Below are 17,494 nucleotides of genomic sequence, written 5' to 3' on the forward strand. Positions count from 1 at the left end.
CAGAGATTGGCAGCTCTCTATTTGCCCTTGTGTTTACATAGTGGCCCCTGACCTTCCCACAATCCTTTGCGGTCGCTCGGTTCAGTCTTCACCAGACGCCATATTGGAGAAAACTTGAAAACCAGACACATAATTATCGATAATTTCTATTTGAAATCATCACCGAGATCCATTTATGTGCTTTAATTTTATTAATATCAAAGTGCAGAAGTGTCAACAATATGAAATATATCACAATTTGTTGTCCAAGTGTTTGTATTTTGAGTATGAAAGTCAAGCACAACGCAGGAAAGATCGGCGGGAATCTCCAATTTTCGAAAAGTCCCTGGGGTTTTCGAGAATACGGATAAATGACAACAATGTGCATGATAATCAAGACCACATTCCATAAGTATGATAGTTTTTGGTTAATGTGGTAACTTTTGTAGTGGCCTAAATAAAACGATGTGCTTTTTGTGTGCATTTAAAATTGACGATGTTTTGGTCTGACGTAATGGCGGCTTAATTACAAACTTGGACATGTCGAATAGGACCCAATGGATTTTCGAAAATACGGATTAATGACAACAATATGCATGATCAATAAGACTATATCCTATAAGTTTGATAGTTTTTGGTTAATGTGGTAACATTTGTAGTGGCCAAAATAAAACGATGTGCTTTCTGTGTGTATTTAAAATGACGATGTTTTGGTCTGACGTAATGGCGGATTAACCAGAACATGTCGAATAAGTTCCAATACTACGATACACACATGCGCAAAGCCCGATTTACCTGCGCTCGCGTGTGTTTGATAGGAGACGGGACGCTCTCGATAAGGGATATTCTTGAGTGGTCACGAATAAAGGGAGCCACTACGTGTACGGGGAAATAGCGATGTTACTAATCTCTCTGTATATATGTCTCTGGCTCTATACATTATTTATCTCTAGTTATTGACACGAGTAATATGAGTCATAAGTGATGCTTTGACCTTAATCCAATTACATCTTTCAGATTTGTTATCTAAAACTGATACGGAGGTTGAGTCTCGTAAATAGCATTGAAATTAAACTTTGATACACACGTGCGTGTACAACGACCCGGAAGTAGGTGGTCTGAGGCCAAAGTATAATTGTGGTCTGAGGCATATAGGTATATAGGTCTCTGCTGAGGCCAACTACGCCTGAATAGAAAACATCATAATTAATTGAAAACATGGATGGACCAACATTTTTCTACCACGCAACTTCAGCAGGAAATGAAGCTCTGATAAAACAAACAAATATCCTGATGCCACATCGATACAATCCACCCGAAGACTGGATGATGATGGTTAGTAATGAACAGCGCCATCTGGTACCTAATGGGGTGTGGTTCTGTGCCACGCTCTATGATGGGGATCTGCCAACGATTTCTCCGCTTGGTACTAGACGGGTGAGGATTGATATAGCAAACGTCATAAAGCAACTTGGAGGAAATGTGAAACTGTATGCAAGAGTAACTAATCAAAAAGTTGGAGACAACTTCTATACCAGGTTGATGCTCGTGAAAGAAGGAGAAAATTTTGAAATTTTGAATCACATGTCTCAGCTGGATATTGCCGAAAATCAGTGGTTAACACTGACTGGTGAATACAGAGTTGCGCGTAGACCAATCTGGGTGTATATCTACATCCCGTACCAGATCGATGTCAGTAACTGTGACTGGGATGAGGTGAGGTATGTATATACAACATATTAGAGGTGACAGAAGGCTGACAAATTATATATTTGTTTTAATGTCTTCGCTAGGTATCAAACCTCTGCATGGCTTATAATTTAGACTTCCGCTTAACCAATCAAGATAAAGAGAAGTTAATTCACTGTAGCCGAACAGTATATAATTTATTATTGCAACTGATTATATAATTTACCAGGTTTGATTACACTAAATCTCGGGATGCTCCAATTTGAAGTGAATTGATCAGACTGCTGTCTTCACAGAATCTCGATGAGTTCTACAATTTTTAACAGCTTGAAAAAACAGAAATCATGTATTTGTCTGTGGTCCCAAGATTAACGATTAAAATGAATGTCTTCACTATATGCCAATGTGATTTAAGTGATAGTTATATTGTATTATTATAATCTATATCTGAATCTCATATTCTGGTTATGTAAAGGTGTTCAATATAGCTATTCATGCACATATACTGGTATAAATAACAATTTCTTTGTTACAGATACGTGCCAAGGGTTGTTCATCCCAGAGGCGAGGATGAGACCACAGGCGAGGATCAGACCACAGGCAAGGATCAGACCACAGGCAAGGATCAGACCACAGGCGAGGATCAGACCACAGGCAAGGATCAGACCACAGGCGAGGATCAGACCACAGGCGAGGATCAGACCACAGGCAAGGATCAGACCACAGGCGAGGATCAGACCACAGGCGAGGATCAGACCACAGGCGAGGATGAGACCTGACCTACACAAATACACAATTTGTCATCGCCATTATATTATGGTATGAAGGAACAGCATCAGTCTTCTATATTTGCCTATTCATCCAGAATCAACATATTTGTTAAAAAGTTTTAAAATACTTTGAATGAGCAGCAAAAGGTCTAGTTATAGATATATATATATATAATTAGGCCTGCAGCATTCTGGTATGAAAATCTAACATGTTTATTCAAATGATTGACCTTGACTAATGATTAACTTTCAATGTCACTTGGGTCTTGCCAACATATTTATATTATAGATATATATATATATATATATACATGTATATGATGTTTATGATTATATCTATTTGCTTAATTATACTTAATCTATATGTACAACAGTTAAAGTATGTAGACTTATTATCATCTGTGGAATCTACATCAAATATTTTATCTATCTATACAGACCTACACCTAATACTTTCTTAATATACATTTATATATTATATTCACATTTAATTTATTTTGTTATATTTCATGACAAGTGTGTGATTTAAAAAAAAAAAAATTTCAATGAATGATTTTTTTTCTGTAAAGGAGCAGAAAGAAGTTAATGAAGTTAATAGTGTGGAATGGAAGTTTTAAAATATTGCCAAATGATCTAAATATAATCATGCTTTCAGTTTTTTGCTAAATGCTGTGATAATCAAAGTGTACATGATAAGATGTAAAATACAATATATTTATTGCAATATCATTGTCTATTGTAACATTTCAGAACCCAATCCTTTAAACCTAAGTTATCTGAGGATATGTTGTTAATTTTTTTATGTGTTTTAGAAGGTATGTTTACCTGAATTACTTGATGTACTGTTAATGAATATTATAAACAAAAATTATACAAATTTATACACAATCATTATTGAGTTATTTGTAGTGAATTAATTTAACAGTTGTAAGGATGACATACATGTATATTCTAGTTATACTGTATTTACCGATGTCTTGATGACATATTGTGGCCTAATTCTTTGTTCAGTTGAATGTTTTTATTAACGCAAAGCATGTTTCATGGTATTGATGTAAAAGTTCTTTCAGAAACTAGACAAATAACATTTAGGCTTCAGCTGCTAGAATGTGAAAATAAAGATAAAGAACATACCACATATTCCTCAATAACTACCAGTTGATAGACTCATCTATAGCTGTAACCAGTTTATAGACTGACATCTATAGCTGTAACCAGTTGATAGACTCATCTATAGCTGTAACCAGTTTATAGACTGACATCTATAGCTGTAACCAGTTTATAGACTGACATCTATAGCTGTAACCAATTTATAGACTGACATCTATAGCTGTAACCAGTTTATAGACTGACATCTATAGCTGTAACCAGTTGATAGACTCATCTATAGCTGTAACCAGTTTATAGACTGACATCTATAGCTGTAACCAGTTGATAGACTCATCTATAGCTGTAACCAATTTATAGACTGACATCTATAGCTGTAACCAGTTGATAGACTCATCTATAGCTGTAACCAGTTTATAGACTCATCTATAGCTGTAACCAGCTTATGGACTGACATCTATAGCTGTAACCAATTTATAGACTGATATCTATAGCTGTAACCAGTTTATAGACTGATATCTATAGCTGTAACCAGTTTATAGACTCATCTATAGCTGTAACCAGTTTATAGACTCATCTATAGCTGTAACCAGTTTATAGACTGACATCTATAGCTGTAACCAGTTTATAGACTGACATCTATAGCTGTAACCAGTTTATATAGACTGACATCTATAGCTGTAACCAGTTTATAGACTGACATTTATGGCTGTAACCAGTTGATAGACTGACATCTATAGCTGTAACCAGTTTATAGACTGACATCTATAGCTGTAACCAGTTTATAGACTGACATCTATAGCTGTAACCAGTTTATAGACTGACATCTATAGATGTAACCAGTTTATAGACTGACATCTATAGCTGTTACCAGTTTATAGACTGACATCTATAGCTGTAACCAGTTTATAGACTGACATCTATAGCTGTAACCAGTTTATAGACTGACATCTATAGCTGTGACCGATTTATAGGCTGACATCTATAGCTGTAACCAGTTTATAGACTGACATCTATAGCTATAACCAGTTTATAGACTGACATCTATAGCTGTAACCAGTTTATAGACTGACATCTATAGCTGTTACCAGTTTATAGACTGACATCTATAGCTGTAACCAGTTTATAGACTGACATCTATAGCTGTTACCAGTTTATAGACTGACATCTATAGCTGTTACCAGTTTATAGACTGACATCTATAGCTGTAACCAGTCTATAGACTGATATCTATAGCTGTTACCAGTTTATAGACTGACATCTATAGCTGTAACCAGTTTATATAGACTGACATCTATAGCTGTGACCAGTCTATAGACTGATATCTAAAGCTATAATCATTTAAAAATGATATCCAGACGACAAATTTTTGTTGATTTCTTGTGCAATATTTATTTTTGTGATAATTTGTTGTCTCTTCTATTTTGGACATTTTTACCACAGCATGAATCAAAACTGTTTTATCAGTAAAATTAATTCCTTTGTTGTAATTTAATTCTTTTGTTTTATTTTAATTCTTTTGTTGTATTTTAATTCATTCGTTGTATTTTGTCTACACAATTTGTAATTTATTCTATACACAATAAAAACTAGCATATTCATGCATGTGTTTGGTGTGTCATTCACCCCAGGCCTAATTAGAACCATGTAATATACTCCTGCTTTTTTAAATCTCTACTAGTCCTGATCGCTTGAATGGATTTCACACGAATTGTCATAGCGGGTTGTCTGTGTAAATGTTGATCCCACACACGAGTTGTCATTTGGGATCGTTTGTGAAAATGTTGATCCCACACACGAGTTCTCATTTGTGATTGTCTGTCTAAATGTTGATGCCACAGACGAGTTCTCATTTAGGATTGTTTTCGTAAATGTTGATCCCAAAGACGAGTTATTTTGGATTGTCAGTGTAGATGTTGATCCTACACAGGAGTTATCATTTTGGATTGTCTGTCTAAATGTTTATCCCACAGACGAGTTATCATTTGGGATTGTCTGCGTAAATGTTGATGCCACAGACGAGTTATTATTTGGGATTGTCTGCGTAAATGTTGATGCCACAGACGAGTTGTTATTTGGGGTTGTTTGTGTAAATGTTGATCACACAGACGAGTTATCATTTGGGACAGTCTACTCATTAATGTTGACCCCAGACAAGTTAGCTTTAAGGATTGTATGTCTGAATGTTGACCCCTCAGATGAGTTTTATTATCCTTTGAGCAAAGCCTTGCTCTTTATGTAAAAAAATAATCTACCTCATCTCATACCATCAGGCATATTTTATAATTTTGAGGGAAAATATACATCTACTTTATAAAATACTCGCACAAAAAACGCCCAGATATTTTTTATCATTTTATCTGGGGAAAGGGGTAATTTTTTAACACACAAATAATCCATTTTGTGCAAGGAAAGAAAGCTTTATGGTAAATAATATGATGAAAAAGTCACAAATATGTGATACAAGAAATGAGATTTTTACCATTTACACTCGGTGAATCACAATGTGCAGTATATTAACATCCATTGCCTCACTATTACCACAGACGTCTGCTTCGGGTTAGCATATCAGAAAAATAGCCCCACCCCTACTAGACTAACCAGAATCAGACACCTGTCTTATTACACAATTAATATACAGGTGTTGTACAAAAAAATGCTTTGACTCGAAGACCTATCGTATAGATTGTTATTTACTTCTCTATCCCTAGGGTTTTGACTGTTCTGAAGACAACATCAAAATCAGAAATTAACACTTTTTTTCCGTACACATATTGCTATGCCTTTTGTTTAGTACCTTTATTAGGTAGATAAATTATTTCAATGAACATATAGCATCTTGACTAAGCTTTCTTCGAAACTTTAACTACTTTGCAGAAATACCACAAAATTAAGAATTATTTGAGTAATACCATTATACAATCTTCATATTCATCATCATCGATACCAGGGGTTCTTCCTACAGAACTCTGTTGGAAAGAACACATAGTTCAAAATAAGGTACAATGTAGCATTACATTTAAATTCATAAACATAGCATCGCACATTATTTATTACTATTGACGATACACTTTCCCATCACACTTCTCTCCCATACACACAAGGTGTCACATAATTTCTGTAAAACAGATTGTAATAAATAAAACGAACATCTTATCAATATTATGATAAATGTAATTAAAACAAAGGAACGTACTGGACGAAAATCAAAGTAAAGTGAATGTCCAAATGGATAACTGATACATATAAATGACACGGAATTGCAAGGAATCTCTTATAGGGACTTTACAGATTTGAAGAAGCGGCCCCCATTTCTGCAATATTCCACAAATATCACTGTACTCTAGCTTAAATCTACCTTTGACAAGCGACTCAAGAATACCTTATCCGCAAGTTTTCTGGATACAGCCGTGTGAGAGCAAGACTCAGAGGATCAACATTAAAAGTACTCATACCCTTATGCGATTGACAATGCAGGTATGAATACTTTTCACATGTTCTTCCTTTATAAAGGCTCCTATACCTGGTAGCAACCCAACTAATTGAGTCCAAATCTTCATCAACTTACACATATAGACCATAACAACTACCAAGCAATTAACTCGCTAAAGATTGTGTATTGGTATAAACATTTTTGGCATACTCCAAAGAATTTTTTTTTTTTTTTTATCAGTTTATCCATTTTTTTGCCCGCTAACTACATGTAGGTTAGGTAAAGATGATCCAATTTCTTGTGTCTGCTTGCTATATGTAGTTAGGGAAGTTGATCGAATTTCTTGTGCCTGTTAACTACATATGGTTTGGGTACAGTTGATCCAATTTCTTGTGCTTGTTAACTACATATGGTTTTGGCACAGTTGATCTAATGTCTTGTGCCCGCTAATTACTACATGTGGGTTGGGTACAGTTGATCAAATTTCTTACATTGCATTCCTTAATTAACAAATTATTATAGAATCAGAAAATAATTCGCTGATGATTTTTTCACTTGAAAAAAATGCCATTAACTCGATTGATCGTGTCAGTTTTGGTATTAAATTTTTTCTAAATTTGGGGACATAGATAAGTTTAAATGTGATCTATCCTTTGTATAGTAATACAAAATCAAGTATTATGGTAGACATGAAATTTGATATTAAAAAAAACAAAACCGAAGTCTTACAAGGGGAATGATATTCCACGTTATTTCAGTATGTTTGTAAATGACCTAAAATTGAATTTATCGGTGATGATGTCCAGCATTTTCATTAATTCAATCAGCTCGTTATTTCCTCCAAAATAAGGAAGAGTACAATGAAAAAGAAAAATGAATTAAGTGTAGATAGATATTTGAAAATTAGAGGTGCAAACATTGACATATGTAATGGATCATCAATAATAAGAAGCCATATATTTTTTTTAAAGACATTTTAATACATAAATATATAAGAACCTCACACACACAAACACACATCAATTCCAGTTGGTATGGTTTGCCTGTCATCATAATCATAATCGTATCATACTCATCATCATCACAATCCATCAATTAAACTACAAGGAGATAAATACATAAAAAAAACATACATACTTCTATACTTGTATATATATTCTGATAAACATACATTCTCACACACACACACACACGCGCGCGCACACACACACACACACACACCCACCCCACACACACACACACACACACACACACACACATATTCAGTTTCCTGGTAGCCTGATCAATCCTGTCGAGGGCTCAGCTTCTGTGTTGGTCATATCAACTCTTGCCACGTCAACATTGACATAAGTACTGGATCATCAATAATAAGAAGCCATATATTCATCAAGGATGACTTGGTCTAAAATTACATACTTTTAAACAGTTATATATAAATGACAGCGTATTGAAAATATAGCAAACGTACAACATTCGCCTTTACAGAAAAAATAGGCAATCTTTAGTAAAGGATATAATGGGCAGTTCATCATATGGAAATGCTGCACATCCAGCTTCACTTGGGACACCAAATAAGTTAGAAATTTGAACCTCTGTCTGCTTGACCGAGGGTCGCATATACATTAACGGGATATTTGTTGACAAAATTGTTTAGCATGTGTCTCGCAAATTAGCCATATTTTGACTCTCTACAGACTAATGAACGGTGAACAACTGTATCCTCATAAAAACCACTGTAACGTGCACATAAAGGCTCACAATCTGGAGGAATTATTTACATTTTAGCAACAGATTTGCACGCCCTGTTAAAACTGAAGTACTGTTTTGAAAAGGACAAGACGACAGACGGCGTCATAGAATGATGTAGAGTTCGGAATCTAATAAAATAAAACTATGCACACGAGATTGTCGGTCAGTTGATTCTTTACATAATAAAACATATTTTACCAAAATTTTCCATTTGAAATAAGATGGAAATTTATCTAAATTAAGAAAATCATCTTGAGAACTGTACTTGTGGAGAATATCCCAACCATCAGTAATAAATCCCAGTTTACATTTGTACACACCAAGGCGCTTTTGATGCAAGCGCAATAGAAATAATTGTTTAGACTTGCATTGTAAGACTAATTGGTGCTGTAAACGCAACATTTATAATGTTGTACTGGGCAACTAGGTTCAATCACAACCTTGGCATATATATCAGCTTTAGTTTCATAAATACGACATTTTTTAGGATTCAATCCGACAGCTACATGTAGGTAGATTTAAGCTGAATATTGCGTATTATAGAATGAACTTACTTATCCTTACCTATAAATGCATTCATGGTTAATGTGTTTAGATGGTTCAGCATGACTAAACATCAGGTAGTAAGTGTTAAGTTTACTTGCATGTATGTCTTGTATACCTTGTATTGATATATAATTCACCTAGTTTGTCTACATGAAACACCAAAACATTCGGGCTGTGCTAACGGGCACAAAATAATTTCGTGTATTTTATTAAATTTTATATTTGATGATAATGTTATTCCTTAATTAACGAAAGCTAAACTACATGGACATATTATTTAAGTATACAATTGACACGCGTGATTGACGATGATCTGGTGTCGGGTGCATTCTTGTGTAACCGATTAAGTTTGTACATATATTCACGCATTCAATTTTAAACGTATAGGGTTCAGGTGGATTCACAAGAGAAGGATTATAGACGAAAAACAAGAAGACTTAACTTTTAGAAATGATTACAGTATTCAATGTTTTGGTGATAATGTACTCGAGTATATCGGGAGTCCAAACTTCTACGAGACTTGATACACAAGTCTTACATGACAAACTTTTACAAACATACAACAAAGATCTCGGACCTAATTTCAACCAATCGCAACCAATTCTTCTTCAACTGTCGTTCAATTTGTTCACTCTCAACGAATTCGATGATATAGCCGGAAAACTTGTGTTCCTTGGACTTTCAAACATTGAATGGCGGGACGACAGGATGGTCTGGAATCCCCTTGAACATGGAAACACAACTACAGTGATGATGCCACAGTCTAAGGTATGGATCCCACATCTGTTCGTTGCAAAACCACATACTAATGTGAAAAAGATTGGGTATGATTTCGTACAAGTAACATACACTTCTGACGGATGGGCACGTTGGGCTGTCCCAGACTTGTTTGATATTTCATGCACAGCAGATATAGCTTACTTCCCTATGGACCGACAAAAATGTGAGATATACATCAGTCCCTGGTCATACGAGGAAAGTACATTTGATTTCAGACTTCCACTTAATACTATGACACAAACTGATTTCGTCGAAAATGGTGCTTGGAAGATTCTCTCAACCGAACTGTATGTAGCCCAACATATAGATAATGAATATGTCGTTATGGTGATAAACTTTCAAAGACGTCCCCTTTTCATAATACTGAATCTTCTCCTGCCAATACTAGTAGTTGAAGTGTTGAACGTGTTTGTTTTCCTTCTTCCTCCCGATCCGGGAGAGAGGAGTGCGTTTGGAGTAACTGTGCTGCTCTCCATGGCAGTGTTTCTTTCTATTGTGTCCGACAAATTGCCCAGCACATCAGACCCACACATTGCCCGTGTTTCAATATACATTGCTGCTGAACTGACACTTAGTGCGTTGATTATGTTATTTGCAATGATAAGCCTTTTACTGTACAACAAGCCAGACGATCAACCTATCCCGGGGTGGATCAGACGACTTGTGTCAAAACGTTCCAAACAGCAGAAACACAAACAACGAGACCCACGCGTACATAGACATATGGACAACCCTGAAGTTGATGTTCGCAGAGGTGTAAAACGAAGTAACCAGGGAAATGGCCGTTACAAACATGGAATAGACTCAATTGAAATATACAGAGGATATCACGTTGAACAATTAAGACTCGGAGAACACCAATGCAGTTATACCCAGGACTATAGAGACCCTCCATACACCAGTTCTGAAGATCTGTGTGAAGGGTCAACGGATGTAGAGGATACACCAATCGTAACATGGAATGATGTTGCTAAAGTGGTTCGACAAATTCTGTTTGGCTTTATTTTCATTCTTAAATATAGTTATCATTGCAGCGAAAGGAATAGACACTCTTAGTTATTTGAATAATGTGACAATGTAACATGTTATTGAACAAAATACTCTCACTCTAATGTAAAACTCATCGATTATTAAACAATAGTTGGAATCAATACCTCTTTCATCTTGTTGTTGATTTAGGGGTTATCCACAAAATAAATATACAAGTTTTAAGGGAGCGTTTTATTATTTATATCGAGATTTTCGAAAAACAGGATAAAACAAGAGAATACTGATGTAATACCGAAATCATAATTTAACTCAAGATGGATAAACCAGGGCAAACTATGAATAAAAATCTAAATTTGCGCGGACACCCTTGGAAACTTACAAGGAAAGAAGACCGTGTGTTTCAAATTAGTGAGCAATAAAATGCATTGTAAACAATCAATAAGCATGGGAACAACCTACATAAATGTATAAATAAAAATGCAATATAATATCATTTACTTTGTGTATTAGTTAAACTTAGGTAAATCTGGTTTAAATACATATCTTTATTATCACTCCGTTACATAGATCATCTAACAACATTTTCTGATAACATTTACCCCAGACAACATTTTCTGATAACATTTACCCCAGACAACATTTTCTGATAACATTTACCCCAGACAACATTTTCTGATAACATTTACCCCATCCGTCGTTGACTATCAAGACGAATTGTCACTTGGCCATGTCAATTTCACCAATTTAATTCGTCACATCGTGCAGGTAATTGAAGGCTACTTCGGAAACTAAAGGCTACTTGGGACGAAATTACTTCAGACATTGTTAGGATTAACTATTTCGGACATCGAAAATTCACTTCAAAAATTCTGAAAGTAGTAATTGAATTGGTCAATACAAAAGGTCATCGGAACGTGACCCTAATGGATGATGTCTGATCCTCTTTGTAATTGAGTGCGAATAAGGATCAGCAATTTAATCAGATTGCACTTAAGTACAAATACATAGAATCATTAGTTGGTTTGATATCACATGTTCTATCCAAAAATCTGACTCTATCTTAATACAAAAAGTGATCATTTAATCAATGGATATCTACATCAATATAAGGAATGTAGCAAATGTAGAATTACCGTTTCTGAAAACCATGTTTGCGAAGTTGGCATCGCATTCAATTTCCCCACTGAGTAAACGGTAATAATTTACCCTGCCGCAAAGGGAAACTATGAAGGTAAACAAAGTTAATGTTACGTTGTAAACTCTATTATTGAGTTTAACTAAACACTAACAACATAATATTCTTTTCTCGATCCTCAACTTTTGAGGGATTGTACATTAGACACACAAAGATAACCACCAGATACAGTAGGAACCAAGAATAACTGAAACTGCGCAAACATTATTTCGTATGACTTGTCAATGGTAACTGAGTTTTGAGTGATGATTAAAGCTATATATGGTAGTAATAAATAATTCAATTACCACCAATTTATTTCACAAAACACACGTGATTTCTAAATTTATACACCGCCACATACAATTCATAACATACATGTAGTAACAGTACCATAAGCAAGACCGTAAGACCGATAAAAATATCCATCACTTCAAAGCTAAGATAGATGGGTTGCTATAAATAAATAATGAAAAATTTACTGTGACTGTTTCTATATTACCTAATACGTACATACACCATATGAGAATCATGTCATGGATACATGTGAATTCAAAAATAAAATTTTGTAAAACTTTGTTTTCTCAGTAATATATAGGAAATATAAAATTGGAAGGATTTTAACGGCCTGTGTGGTTCATAAATCGATTGAATAGAAAACTTTGCGTTATATTTACGATATACATAGACGGTGTTAAGTCATGTGCAACGAAGCGTAAAGCCTGCTTTATAAATACGTATGCTATACAACAGTGTCAATTTTACTGAGATTGATGTATATTAAGCTGTTCCGTCACTCAGAAGGCTTTTCCCTGAGTTCTCATTCTATCGATCAGCAATTCAAGATTTAAGATATGTTTGGAGTTTATAATATTTTACTGGTGACAGCGTGTGTTTGTTTAAATGGGGTCCAAAGCACAACAAGAGACGATGTACAAAAGTTAAACGACAAAATTTTGAATGAGTACAAAAAAGATCTCGGACCGAATTTCAACCAGTCTCAACCTATTGTCCTTTATATACAGTTTAATTTGTTTACACTCAACGAGTTTGACGATAAAGCCGGAAAGCTGGCATTTCTGGGATATTCCAGCATTGAATGGCGGGACGACAGGATGGTCTGGAATCCTCTTGAACATGGAAACACAACTACCGTGATGATTCCACAGTCTAAGGTATGGATCCCACATCTGTTCGTTGCGAAACCATATACTGATGTGAAAAAGATTGGGTATGATTTCGTACAAGTAACATACACTTCTGACGGATGGGCACGTTGGACCGTCCCAGACTTATTTCAGGTTTCATGCACAGCAGACATAGCTTACTACCCTATGGACCGACAAAAATGTGAAATATACATCATTCCGTGGGCATACGGCAAAGGTACATTTGATTTCAGACTTCCACTCGATACTATGACACAAAATGATTTCGTCGAAAATGGTGCGTGGAAGATTCTCTCAACCGAAATGCATGTATCGGAACACAGTGATGGCGATTTGGTCATAATGGTGATAAAATTTCAAAGACGTCCTCTTTTCATTATACTGAATCTTATCTTGCCAATAGTAGTAGTTGCTGGGCTCAATATTTTTGTTTTCCTTCTTCCTCCGGATCCGGGAGAGAGGAGTGCGTTTGGAGTAACTGTGCTGCTTGCCATGGCGGTGTTTCTTTCTATTGTGTCAGACAAACTGCCAAGTACGTCCGAACCTCACATTGCTCGCGTGTCTGTGTTCATCCTCTCTGAACTCATTGTCAGTGCCCTCATCATGGTCTTCACTGTGTTTACGCTGATATTGTACAATAATAAGGATGATAAACCGATCCCTGATTGGATGAAACGTTTTGTCTTGAGGTGTTCGAGAAGAAAGACAACTGTGAAGAAAGGGGCAAGGAATGATGATGATGTCATTGAACCAAATAGAACTGATCCGAGATACTGGCGTTCCGAAAACGACCGGTATCATCGTGATAACACGGTATATGGTAAAAACAGAGGGTATCCTAATGAAAATACTGACCGAAGACACCATGAACCTTTACAACAAAAGGCTAACCAGAGCAATAGTCGACATACGGCTCCAGAAGGCCCGGTAGAATTGGCAGCAGACGACACAAATACGACTGTTACATGGAACGATGTAGCCAAGTGTTTCGACAACGCTTGTCTGTTGTTGTTTATATTCCTCAACGTTTGTATTGTTGTTATTGAAATCATAGACTCTGCGTATTATTGGAATACTGACTTTTGATTCTATTCATTTAAATTATATTCATAATACATTTTTATATTTGAATACATGTATATCATAAATGTTAGAGTATTTACTGTGATTTACCACAAACATCATTAAAAAGACAATTGGTCGTGTTAGTTAATGTAACAAACATTTCTAACGTTCTTTGTTCTTATTCCCTATACTAAGATTATAACGTGCGATGGTTTCCACCATACATGGCACGCTGTGTTGAATTAATTCACACCAATGCCAGATCATGTGTTTCACGAGAGAATGTAAGAGACCATACCTAATTATGCTGTATATATTTCATAAGATGTCTGATAGAAATTGATTGAATACTTGTCATGCCTGAATAAATGTCAAATCTAGTCTTGTCATACATGTAAATGTAATGTTCACACGATCTATACTGGCTCATGTTTGCTGTATAAGAAGGCTAATTGCTAGTCCATCAAGCGTGAATATAAAAACTATTTTCCTCAGCTAATGTGTTACATTCTTATTCAATATTCGATCTCGCCTGACTCAAAACCATTCGCATCAGAAGAACGGTATTTCTCGCGCCAAATTGTCGTAATGATACTGATTCAACTCATATATTTATTTTACTATTGGTAGTTTTGAGTAGCACACCTCAAACCTTTCAGTCTGTACATGACATGGTTTGCTGACTATAAGATCCAATGAAGCGATAAATATATATTTTAAAGTACCTACGTATCATTTGCCTCCAGGGAATATGCGTAGGTTAATTTGCATTTTAACTTGTAATAAATAGTTTCATGTATTTATATGTACGTGTACATGAAATCACAGCAATCTATTTGTAAGTTTGAACCTGTCTAACTCATAAAATACAGTCACGAAAAATAAGGTGTAGCGCGTGACGTTGATGTGTGGGCTTTCATTGACAGACTCTGTCGTAATATCTCTAAAAAAATGTGTTTATGTTCATTTTCAGACAACTGTGCCCATTTAAAACATCACGAACAGTTGATTTTTGATAAGCTATGACGTCAGAACCTACGAGATAAAAAATATCTTATGTTTGAACACGAATGGTTTTCACATTTAACGCATAAAACATATGGTATGCATTAGTCTCACTGACAAAATTATGTTTTTCTTAAATTTCTTCTTGAGTGAGTTCGCTAACCAACACCAAGGACACGTGATTGTATGGCATGGTGCGTCATGATTTCCCCTCAATCTGATTAAAATTATACTTGTAATTTCTACTCCTCTACGATACATTACGATATATTCCAAATCGATTGTAATGTTTTAATGTTATTGGATCTCCCCTTATATATACATGACTTATATGCAATTCGCATGCATGTATGTAATACATTGCGATCTAGGTATTGAGATATAAATAATCTAACAGACGATTTTTCACTATGATCATATCAAGGTATCGAGCCGATCATCACTGCGCTATTGATGAGTTCTTTTTAGGACGTGGATGTGGTGCAGTGGTATAAGCTGCGGGTATTTCTGGCTAGGAGATTAGATGACGTAGATCGAGAGTTCGAGATCAGGCAGGTTTCAGTAAAATTGTCTTCTTTCGTCATTTGTGTAACTATGTTTATGACTTCTTCCCAATAATTATGAGGTCAAAAGTCATATTGCATGCAGCTTGGATAAAAAGATTATTGACTCCATTTTCTTTAAATCACAGAAGTCGAATGTGCCAAAGCCACAAAAATATTTGTAATCGCCATTGGATTCTAATGTATCATAATAGTTGGCTTGTGACATACTTGAATGTAAAATAAAATGTTAACCACAATGTGCATGGGTAGATATAGGTTTGTAGGATCTTATTTATCATGGGACGTATAACGCCGTCGTCTATAACAGCAGTTCTCCGTTGATGATCCTAGACTAAGACAAAGACTAATCATAGAAGGTAATTAATAAAGAATAATATTTTCGTCGAAGTGAAACGTAAACAAGAAATATCTTTAAAAAAGATAAACGCAATAGTTTAATGCTGGTAGTTATAATGTAAAACTGCTGGTGAAATAAATTAACGAACTAATGCGTTTCAGCAACGATAACAAATCAGTTTGAATCATTTTTGATGATAATAAGACTGCATTTGAATCAGGAATATAAGTTTATTAATGTGTTATTTGAAAAAAAATACATCCACTTTGTTTCGTTTTTAACTGCATATTTGCATTTTGCATTTGCCGCTTCATTGACCAATCACAAACTTCATCTTTACCAGTAACGCCACCTGTCGCGTCATAACCGGGGCCAAAAGAATATTATACGGCTATGCCGAAAAATGATAAATATATAAATAAATTCCAAATAAATCATGCCGCAACCATTTCTCACTGTCGGAAACCCACGACACTCAGTCAGTGCCGACTCGATAGACAGTGTCGACGATTCTCGTGAGGTCGACAATACCGAGTCTCGTGGTACGACAGTATAGAATCGTGTGAGGTCGACAGGACAGGTCGCATTGGTGGTTTCCGTCGATGCATCTTTCTTTGTGTTAGAAAAAACTTCGACCAATTAAATTCTTCATCAGTTTGAAATATTCCAATAATTCAAGCAATTCAACCAAAGGTAGAACATTTATCAGTTAATGTAATACCCTATATACATGTACACTCATTTGTTGGAAGGATGGAAGTAAGAATACAGGGGAGGGGTCATTCCACCCACATCCTTGTGGTTATACCCGGCATGTAGGACAACACAGCCGGGGTCTAGGGTAATAAAACATGGCTTCACAACGAAATATTTACCATTGTATGGCACTGCCACTATATATCCCTACCAATTCAGTTGCGAGTTCACCAGCTTATGAACTGCCAACTGAAATTTGAATTTGAAAATTTCAAAAAAAAAAATCGCACGACAAATAAAAAATCGCAGATGGTAAATATAAGCATTGAACGGCTTTCAGTTGGCATTCATAGTCAATATGAATGCCAACTGGACAGAGGCAAATTCAACATGAAGCTTAAATGTACTTATGTTTTTTAAACCTACGCCATCTGCAATT

At 35.4% G+C, this 17,494-nt stretch overlaps 3 protein-coding genes across 3 annotated transcripts; all 3 read left to right on the forward strand.

The window, feature by feature from the left end:
* The first annotated feature begins 1,111 nt into the window (after positions 1 to 1,111).
* On the forward strand, positions 1,112 to 5,146 carry LOC117325905. The gene is made up of 2 exons (XM_033882411.1): positions 1,112 to 1,700; positions 2,204 to 5,146. Exons 1-2 carry the CDS (start codon positions 1,198 to 1,200, stop codon positions 2,445 to 2,447), a joined length of 747 nt encoding a protein of 248 aa, XP_033738302.1. The 5' UTR covers positions 1,112 to 1,197; the 3' UTR covers positions 2,448 to 5,146.
* Positions 5,147 to 9,753: 4,607 nt separating this feature from the next.
* On the forward strand, positions 9,754 to 11,109 carry LOC117326512 (acetylcholine receptor subunit beta-like). Its single transcript, XM_033883267.1, has one exon. The coding sequence runs from the start codon at positions 9,754 to 9,756 to the stop codon at positions 11,107 to 11,109; it is 1,356 nt and encodes a 451-aa protein (XP_033739158.1).
* Positions 11,110 to 13,071: 1,962 nt separating this feature from the next.
* LOC117326513 (neuronal acetylcholine receptor subunit beta-3-like) lies at positions 13,072 to 14,472 on the forward strand. Its single transcript, XM_033883268.1, has one exon. It carries the CDS (start codon positions 13,072 to 13,074, stop codon positions 14,470 to 14,472), a length of 1,401 nt encoding a protein of 466 aa, XP_033739159.1.
* The last annotated feature ends 3,022 nt before the right edge of the window (positions 14,473 to 17,494 follow it).

This window comes from Pecten maximus, chromosome 4, assembly GCF_902652985.1.
Source record: "Pecten maximus chromosome 4, xPecMax1.1, whole genome shotgun sequence".
Lineage (NCBI taxonomy): Eukaryota > Metazoa > Mollusca > Bivalvia > Pectinida > Pectinidae > Pecten > Pecten maximus.

Excerpts from the sequence above, each read along its gene's own strand:
- LOC117326512 (XM_033883267.1), top strand. The coding sequence starts at position 9,754 with ATGTACTCGAGTATATCGGGAGTCCAAACTTCTACGAGACTTGATACA.
- LOC117326513 (XM_033883268.1), top strand. The coding sequence starts at position 13,072 with ATGTTTGGAGTTTATAATATTTTACTGGTGACAGCGTGTGTTTGTTTA.
- LOC117325905 (XM_033882411.1), top strand. The coding sequence starts at position 1,198 with ATGGATGGACCAACATTTTTCTACCACGCAACTTCAGCAGGAAATGAA. Across the intron at positions 1,701-2,203 it reads TGTGACTGGGATGAGGTGAG|ATACGTGCCAAGGGTTGTTC; the intron begins GTATGTATATAC and ends TCTTTGTTACAG.